The sequence below is a fragment of the Echinops telfairi genome, unplaced genomic scaffold, assembly GCF_000313985.2.
Source record: "Echinops telfairi isolate 266 unplaced genomic scaffold, ASM31398v2 ScPeMD7_3533;HRSCAF=4204_0, whole genome shotgun sequence".
In the NCBI taxonomy this organism is placed as follows: Eukaryota; Metazoa; Chordata; class Mammalia; order Afrosoricida; family Tenrecidae; genus Echinops; species Echinops telfairi.
In genome coordinates this window covers 16,077,782-16,087,540 of record NW_022107431.1, presented here as the reverse complement: position 1 = coordinate 16,087,540, position 9,759 = coordinate 16,077,782, and the positions used below count along the sequence as shown (strand labels likewise).

At 42.6% G+C, this 9,759-nt stretch overlaps 1 protein-coding gene across 1 annotated transcript in view; it reads right to left on the bottom strand.

The window, feature by feature from the left end:
• The window catches only part of SYNE1 (spectrin repeat containing nuclear envelope protein 1), a 326,773-nt gene that overhangs the window by 141,751 nt on the left and 175,263 nt on the right, over window positions 1–9,759 (bottom strand). Inside the window, exons 65-66 of the mRNA XM_045294717.1 lie at window positions 4,568–4,669; window positions 296–415 (exon numbers count right to left, since the gene is read on the bottom strand). Coding sequence (XP_045150652.1) covers window positions 296–415; window positions 4,568–4,669 — 222 coding nt within the window. The remainder of the gene's footprint in view (window positions 1–295; window positions 416–4,567; window positions 4,670–9,759) is intronic.

Sequence of the window (9,759 nt, the reverse complement as noted above, 5' to 3'; positions counted from 1 at the left end):
ATGATGAGGGCAATGAATGTACAAATGCGCTTTACACAATTGATGTATGTATGGATTGTGATAAGAGTTGTATGAACCCCTAATAAAACGAAAGTAAAAAAAACATCATTCATTTGATGGCACTCAATCCAGTGAGAGTTTCAGCAACTTTTCTAAGGGATACTTGGAAGAAAGGTTAGGGGCTAAGTGACATGAGTTTTATAGACAACGCCAAGACAATAGAGAAAACAATTTCTTTTTGACTTCCAGTTAGGAAAGAGCATGTCAGCCGCACAGTGTTGGCTGAAAATGGTACCTGGAGTTTAGAGAGTTCTTGCATGAAAGGATGCTCAATCTGTAGCTTGTCCCCACGCCTTTTTAATTCAATGATTCCTGCATCCAACTCCTTCAACCCATCTTCAGCCCGTTGTATTTCCTAGGTAACATTCAGAATATTGAATTAAAACTCTCAAGAACAATTGAACACACAACATCTGATTGTTTTATCTTTCCATTTGTTCCTCTCTACTCTATCTAAGACAGGTTCAATACATAAAGGCAGAATCATTTCAATAAAACATAAAAGCCATGGCCATCTGTTATGTAGAAACGCAACAAAAGCCTTTTATCATGCTACAGATTAGCTATCACATAGTTAAGAAGGCAGGAGATAATGCCTTTTGTAGACACATAGGGGAATTCATGGATTGCAACATCTGCAAATGGAGAATGGGCGAAGAAATAGTTAGGGAAAGCTATTTGCCTGAGATTTTCTGGGGGACTGTGCCCTGATTTTTCTTTTTTTTCTATGATGTGGATGCCCTTTGAGAGAGCTTCATCACGGCAACAGAGACATTTATGATGGTGTGTTCGGAACTGCTTCCTCGTTTTGGGGAAGTGAGGCATCAATCAGTCCCCAAGTAGTAGGACGGCAGCTAGAGCTGAGCCTTGCTCTTCCCAGTATGTGCTTTGTAGCAACAGAACCAGGTCTCTTCCTGACCTTCAGGGGGCCTTCAGTGTTGTAAGTGTGGTTAGGAAGCTGGAGGGAACACAGGAAAACAAAAGAACCATGAACAAAATTAAGCCCGCGCTTTTGGGTGATCGGAACCATTCCTTTACCAGGAGCCTGGAGACACCGGTGAGAGTGGAGCCGTGTAAGCAGGCTTTTGGAAGAGGTGTGACCTCAGTGGCCCTGGAAGGATGTAAGAACAAGGGCTCCAGATGGCCAGTGAAACACATGCATCTAATTTCCTTTCTCCTGAAACCCCACTCCAACCACCGCTAAGAGTTTTCGGTCTGGCATGTGTTCCCCTCTCCCCCAACCCCAGTAAATCTGCAAGGACAAGAAAATGGAAAGAAGGCAACAGCAACAATGTTTTGGAAGCTGGAAATCAGGATGCATGAGCACGGACTTAACTATGAACCCAAATCCTACATTTGCAGGGCATCTACACCCCAATTTAATATCAACAGGAACCTTGCGAGCACTGGGTGAGCTGAAGGGCTGTTTAAAGAGCAGGTAAGCCTCTGGGCACCCTTTCTTGCCCCACAATTCCTCTTTCCTTCCCTGGGGGAACAATTAGAAAGTTTATTTTCTGGAGAAGGGAAAATAGGATCTGGGTTGAATGGTACCAGATACAATTCTGGGCTTGAGGACTTTCCTGAAACAGAGGATAAAGGGATGGATATCATTGAGCACTGAATGCCGGGCTCTACTCTCCACACAAACAATTGATACAAGGTTGTGCCAATCAGTGCCCCAGAGGGAGCTCTCTTCAATAAAATGCAAAGTGGTCAAGCCTCATCTACACAGTCCCCATTGTGCTTTTTTGGTTAGTCCCCAGGCTTAAACATGTGTAAACAACAATGCATTCCCAAACAGCCGGAAAAGCCTCTCATGTGAAAGCTAGAGGCCACAGTAAGGAAATAAACGAATGCAACTTGGTGGGAAAATTCTCCAGGAAAACTAAAACGTCAACAAAAATTGTCATGAAAGACCCTCTGAGCCAATTGTAAAACTTAATGCCCCACTGAAAAAGATCCGGACACTGTAAGAAAAGAATTACGCAGAGCACCCAAAGGAGCTCAGGGCAGGAAAGAGACAAGGACAATGCCTGTTGGGGGAGGAACAGATAAGTAAATGTTGGCTAATACATACAAGGCAATACTATGCATCCCTAAAGAACCGTGACAAAACTGTCAAACACCCCGTGGTAAGGGAAAATTGGGGAGCTATTATGCTGTGTGAAATCAGTCAATCCTTTAAAAGCCAATACTGTGTGAGATCATTATTTTAAAAGGTTAAAACCAAGAAAAATGGTTTTCATACCACACAAAGCAGATCATGAGGGTTACAGAGAAGTTGGGGTAAAGGGGGTTAGAGGAGAAGAAAAAATAAGCTCAGGAAGTTAAACAAGAAAGCAGCTATGGAAAAGCAGGAGAAGGGTATGAAACTGAAATGGAGGGAATCTCCCAGAGAGCTGAAAATAGACAAAAAGGAAAGGGTTTCCAGATAAGAAAACCAAAGAACAAGACGGAAATATTCAATATCTGACTGAAGGAACCCCAGAAAGAGAGACAAATAAAATGGATAAATTAAAAGTATTAAATCAACCATCAAAAATTTATCAGAAAGGAAAGATGTGATGTGTTGCCAAAGGAAAAGGGCCCACGGCGCTCTCAGTCCAAGATGTAAACCTACCCTCCACAGGTATATTATTGTGAGATTTCAGAATGCTGGGGCTATTGGGAACTAGAGAGGTTATCAGTTCTTCAAATCAACACTAGTAGCTAATGAACAATTGAGCAAGCATCTTAAAACTCTTAAGAGTAATTTATTTCCAGTCCAGAATTCTATTTATAACCAAGCTATCAAAAGCGTGGAGCATATCTGAATAGCGTCTTCAGAAGTGTTCTCACTGCCATGGAGTCTCTGCCAACTCGTAGAGCCCCTGACGGGCAGAGCCCTCCCTGTGAGTTTCCAAGACTGCATGTAGCTCTTTAGGGCTCTGTAGTAGAAAGCCCATCTTTCTCCCTGGGAGTCACTGGTGGGTTCAAACTGGTGACCTTGTGAATCACAGCCCAACATATAACCACTATGCCACCATGCTGCTCTCAGTCAGAATATGTTCTAGAAAAACAAAGAAGGAATCCAGTAAGTATAAAGACGTGGGACTCAAGTAATTGGTGAGCCAACACAGGAGGGAGTAGAAGAAAACCTCAGAATGATGGTAAAGAAAGATCACAGGAAGAATACTGTGTGTAGGCTTCTTACAGACACAGATCTGGTCTGGCTTGGAGGATATGGCTCAAGAGATACTGTGGTTGTTCTTCATTGCTGTCCGATTGATTGTGTCTCATCATGATTAAACTTTTTAAATGTTAAAGAATGGTTTTTAAAATTTTTTGCAGAAATGAGGGACCTTTTTGCAAAGCAAGGGAAATTGCAATCTCAAAAATACACATTCCGTTAAATAGGCACATCTCAATCACCGATTTGATACAGGAACATTGCATTTTCAAAAGTCTAGAAGCACTGAAGGAAGAGAATTGTTAAGGCAGACAGGAGTGGCAATTCTGTTGGGAATCCATTAAAACAAGTACCAGGGACTGGTGGGGCGGGGGATGGGGGGTGCATTGTGGGGGAGAGGAAGGAGGAAGGACAGAGGAGTGGGCATAGCTTGAGGGAAAGCCCCGAGAGGGACAGGAACGGGTGTCTGTGTGGTTACACAGGTACGACGAGCAAAAATCTCTGTTCCAAGCACCAAAAGGGTGCCGGGGCCTGATGGGCATGGGTATGGAATTAGCACAATCCTTATTTACTTTCCATTTATTCAAAGAAATAATCAAAAAAATCAAAACAAACAAACAAAAAAAGAAATAATCAAATTGTTGATGTCTTGATCCATGGTATCAACTTTAGTCATCATGGCCAATCAATACCATGGCTTTTTGCGGTCATCTAGAGTCCGTGTTCCACCTTAGAGACAGACCCCAGGTAAGGCATCCTTAGTGCTCTTCAGATCTCGTTTGGACATCAGGTGGGTGAGACGCCAACACAAATCCAAGCTTTCTGGGGCTTGACAAGGCACTCTCTCGTGTGGTGTATTTCCCTTCAATAACCTTCATTCACTTCGAGTGCATGTAAGTCGGGTTGCTTGGTTTTCTCCACTCAAGGCTCTCTCTGCGTTCATTCCTTTGTTCTTGCTAGTTTTACACGGCCATTCTTCTCCCCAGGTTGTGCCTTCTCAATTCCCCCTGTCCAGTTCCCTCCGCTCTCCAGTCTTCTCTGATCTGACGCCGGCTACAGGCAACCATCCCATCTGATTGTGCACAGCGCTTCATTTCCGCCTCCCCCAGAGAGCCTGACTTCTGGACAGACAGTGCTCGGGTCATGTGCGATCTCACCTGGAGAAGACATCTGTTCCCAGCTCACGTAGCTTACTGCTCTTAGAAGGCAGCGAGAGAGTCAATGCAGCCCACCCGCTACTCAAAGACCCAGGACTTAAAACACATGGGCCAAACAGAAATAAGCACGATCCAGTCAGCATTTGCTTTTTCCTGTCCAGGAAAAGGTGGCTGTAAATACCTCTATTTGCTCTGCAACGGGCTGCTCAAACACATTGGCCAGTTTCTGGAGGATGATGTATTTGCTGTCAGCCAGTGATGTAAACAGCACCTTCAGATCATTCTGTGGAGGAAAGCAACAGGCAGGCTTAGCTTGTACAACAGGAAATTCCAAGAGGTTATAAATAGCACACAACCTAATATGAATGGTGTCGTAGAACACAAATAAAAACCAATACTGAGCCTGTGAATCTTCTTGCTAAGGTAGATGCAAACAGTCAAAATGGTTCAAAAGAAATAATTTGTTGATGATGCTATGCTAACAAACAAATAAAGCACCTACAGGTATGATCCTGATTTGAGAAAATAGATAATTCATCAGAATAATATGATTCTTTTCTTCTTTCTCCCATCTCTCCTTCCTTCTATTTTCCATAAAGTTGTATAAGCTTATAAAATGCTATCTCAAGCACTTATGAATGAAATATGACCCACGATGACCAAAACCATACACCAAGGGGCAGCACAAAAAGATCTTGACTGAAGCTGTTGTTCATAAATATGACTCATTAAAATGGTCAAATGTACACAGACATTGAGATCGATCTGTATGGGGAAAAAAGGAAGTAACGATCAGAATGTTAGGACTCAATTAAAAAGCGAATAATGAATAGGAAGAAAATGTGCATTCTAAAATGTGGGAATGGTTTTCTGAAGTCTCAGGAAATAAGATATATATATTATATATCTATAATCAATGAGCTCTACTTCTCACACGTGTGTTGGTGTGTGTATGCATCTATAGACTGAGTATTCATCAGAAGTCGAGGTGCTTGTCACTGGAGGCTAGTCAGGTGTAAGAACACCCATAACCAAGTGCTAAAGTTCTTTTTCATGGAGCAAAGGATAATCACGCCATGAAGACCGAGGATGAGTAGAAGCATTATAACATTAAGTGCAAGACTAAAAAACAAAATAGAGTGAGATCTTCAGCCAAACAGAAATCAGAAGGAAACAGAGTTCTAAGTATGAGAATTAGAGAGTAGGTGAGGATTCTAACAGGTAACACCCGTCAAGGACCAAAGCCCAAGCCGATCTATAACCTAGTGGAAGACAAACGAGAGAAGTGCGGCACCAGAACTGGAAAATATATAATAATGCCAGAAACACATTTAATTTGAATTTAAGCAAAAAAAAAAAAATCTCACTGTTATTAAACTGATTCTGACTCATCGAGACCCTGTAGATTTCCAAGACTATAACTCTCTTCGGGAGTAGAAAACCTCTTTTTCCTCCCATGGAGCGGCTGGTGGTTTAGAACTATTCATCTTGTAGTGGTTAGCAACCCAGCACATAATATGATTGACCTGTGTTCAAGGTGATATTATGGGGGTCATTGAAACTGACAGAATGCTGTCATCTGTGTTGATGGACATTTAAAGACCTTTCCTGTCCATTGGTTCAGCTAATCCAAATGAGTTGATAATTACAAAGAGTCGAGGCTGGGCAAGTAAAGAAAAAATGGATGTGTCTATTTCCGGTGTATCTCATTTGTAGTTTAATAGTCTGTTTTCTGTATTAATGATATCTTACTCAAGATATGAGAATGCTGACCTTTAAGTTTCTTAAAACCAAAACAAGCAAATACAGTGCCACTGAGTAACCTCTCACTGATCGTTGGGAGCGACTACCCAAAAAGAAAGTACAGCAGGGATTATGGTCCTAAATAAGCGACTACATAAGACTTTCGAGGGGCTAAAAATCACATGGATGCTGATGTTTTCTTAAACGAACAAATGCCCAGGCTTTATTCATTTTAATAACTCTACCTGGGATGCATAAAGATATTAAAGCTCAAGTGTTTGGCTGCTAACCAAAAGGTTGTTGGTTCAAACCCACCAGTTATTCTACCAGAGAAAAGACTTGTGGGGCTGTTCCTTAGAGATCCTCGTCTAGAAAACTCGAGGATGCTGCTCTCATCGGTCAGATCGGAATCGACTCACGGACACACGAGGATGGCATTATTGCTCACATAACTTAAACATTGCACCACATTTTCCTCATCATGGTCTTGTTGTTGTTGTTAGGTGTTAAAGAGTGGGTCCTGAACCCACAGTGACCCTGTGCACAACAGAATCACACTCTGTGCAGTCCTGAGCCAGCCTCACAACTTTCCCATCAAAGTAAATTGAATTCCTGGTAGTGCATGAAAGAAACGGTCCTGACCACGTGAGAAATTGGTCTCTCCAAAGTACCATGTCTTCACTCAGTCAAGCTGCCTCATTTGTTTATCGAAGAATTCGTTCATTTTCCACTCTTTGGATAGCTTAGGAAATACTAAATTGCACATCCAGGAAATGTATTTGGGATGAAGCTTATAGCTAGAAGTTTTAAATTAAAAAGATTAATTCATTTTTAATTTATTTGGTGGCTCCATTTCTATAATGTAAAAATACAAAAAAACCCCCACTAAACCACACCACCATGATGCCAATGTTGACTCATAGTGACAACCCCTGCACCACCACACACACAGACACACACACACACACACACACACACACACACACACTGAGGGGTTTTAAGACTGTAAAATGTTTACAGGAGTAGAAAGCCTAGTCTTTCTCCCCCAGAGCTGCTGCTAGTTTTGAACTACCAACCATGTACAGTGGTTATCTGTTGGGCTGTGATCGGCATGGTCGCTATGAGTCAGCATTGATGCAACGGCAGTGAGTTTGGGTATCAGCAATACACATCTACATAACATCTTTGCCTCCTTCCAAGTTGTCTTTGGGGCAAAGACTAATGTTAGGAGTTTGGCAAAGGAGAATGCTTTCGGGAAATGCTTCAGAAACTGTGGAGCATCCAGGGCATACCAGAGGTCTGGTGCAAACTCAAAGAAAACTGTTTGTGCCTTGACCTTTAACGATGTTAGAATTGGAACTCTTTCTCTCAATTAAACTGGAACACCAGCATTTAGAAAAGTCAGTTTTGGTTCGTGAGCTGGCCACCAACAAGTGGGCACTTGCTGGCAGCAGAATACTAGGGACTAAGATTCAACTAAGAAGTACAAGGCTGCATGCCCATCTCTTAGTCCCCACCCCAAAGGGCCAGAGTACTGATGCTTCCTTTGAACTTCAGTGCCACTGGTTATAATCAACGAGGACGTTTAAAAGTGCCAAAGAGGTTTCACAAAGCAGATGCAATTCATACAAGGGAAACTTGTCTCTGAGTGATACTAATACGGGTGCTTTGAACCTGTGCCACTGAGGATGGATACAGTAGAATGGGGTTATCACTCAGCAACGTGATTTTAGACATGGTACATGTGAATGGAATGAGACAGGTTCCTCTAAGTTATTGGAGGATGTTAGACTTACTGTGTGTACACACTTGTGCAACTGGCTCTGGCACCAAGAGAAATATACAAACAATCCTTGCTGGCTTATCTGACGCCAAGTGGAACACCCTTCCCTCTTTGATGTACAACCAGATAGATACATATGCAAATATCCAGCCCAGATTTCAGCCATAGATTTCCATATGCTAATGTCTACTAAGATTCTACCTTAGCATCTTAATTCTAATTCATAGTGTTTCCTAGTCTTGTCCATCCATCAGCGCTACTGCCTTGGACCTAGTCTTGCCCATTGGCTCCTGGCACTGTTCTCTATCAGTCAACACTCCGGTCAGAATTCTCAGCTGTTCCCTCCTTTTCATTCCCATAGCCAAACTATCAACAGATCTTCTATTGACTCTTAAAATATACCGTGAATACTCTTTAAAATGTACCTCGAATACCTTACCTCATCCTCCCCACCTTCCAACATCTTAATCACATGAGATACAAAAATCATGTTTGAATCAAACCTTGGCTCTAGTTCGTGCTGGGTGAAGAGCTTTGGAGAAGGAATAAAACCTTCCCGTTGGTCTCAGGTCCTGTGTACTGTTGGGATGCTAGCCCTTAGTAACAATAATAATCCAAACAACACTTGCGGAGTGCAGACTGGGCCCTGTTTAATTGGTTCCATGCTGACAATTCCCTCTGTGGCAATTAGCAGAGGCACGATTTAATAGTTGAGTAACCGAAGTCTCCAAAAGGTGAGCAGCTGAGATTCTGCAGCCAACCCGCTACCATTTGTGCAGCTCCTGATGCACAGCATCTTTATCTACGAGTCCCATGCCTGTATATCTTTAGGAGAGAAGACATCTCATCATTCTCCTGAGGAGCGGCTGTTGGGTTTGAACCATCCACCTCGAGTGTAGCATCCTGCCATGTAACCCACTGGGCCACCCACCCAGGCTGTTTGGTACTACAGCAGTAAGGGGGAAAGTCAGAGTTTTAATCCACGGAGTTAGCTAAGCTAAGAGGGACACTGTGACGATGAGACACAACTACACACATAGGAGTTCTCTATGAGTCCAAAAAGTACACAAAAATGTCGGGAACAATCTCACTTTGCCATTTTCAGACATGGACATGTGGGCTGCTCAGCACAGAGCCAGCAGTTGGTAACCACGGTGCAGATTAACAGCTTTCGGAGTGCTTGTACTCTGCCCTGTAGATGGCTATGAGTCATAATCGACTGGGGAGCGGTGAGGTGTTTTTGTGGGGTTTTTTTCAGTTTAAACAACAGGGCACTAGTGATAAGTTGTTCCTCTTGGAAATCGCATACTCCACGGTTCAGATTACATTGATTTGACACTTCACAGTATTTTTCATGCACACAACTTTCACATTAAACCTTTGGCCCTAATTGCGTGTATCTTTTTTATATATCTGACATACGTGGTTTATTTTTTTTGAAAGCATGCAGCTAAAACCTAGGGATTTATGAAGAAGGCATTGTGTTAGGAATGAGAATCAACAGTAAAATGATGTTCACAGGTCCTATAAGACAGAGCAGAACTGTTCCTGTAGGCTCCTGAAAGTGTCACTCTTTCTGGGAACAGAAAGTCTCATTTTTATCCTGCAGAGGAACCCAGTGATCCCCCTGGTCTCCTGACACGTAACAAGACAGGTGCTGTCAGAGGCTCCTGAGTTTGTACCCGAGGAATTTTTCTGTATCTCACTTGCTGAACGTTTGCTGGAAAACATGCTTTTAAACTCCAATATAATTATTAACTGAAGGAGCCGTGGCAGTACAGCGTTCAGGGTGTGAGTGTGTGTGTGTGTGTGTGTGTGTGTGTGTGTGTGTGTGTGTGTGTTACACA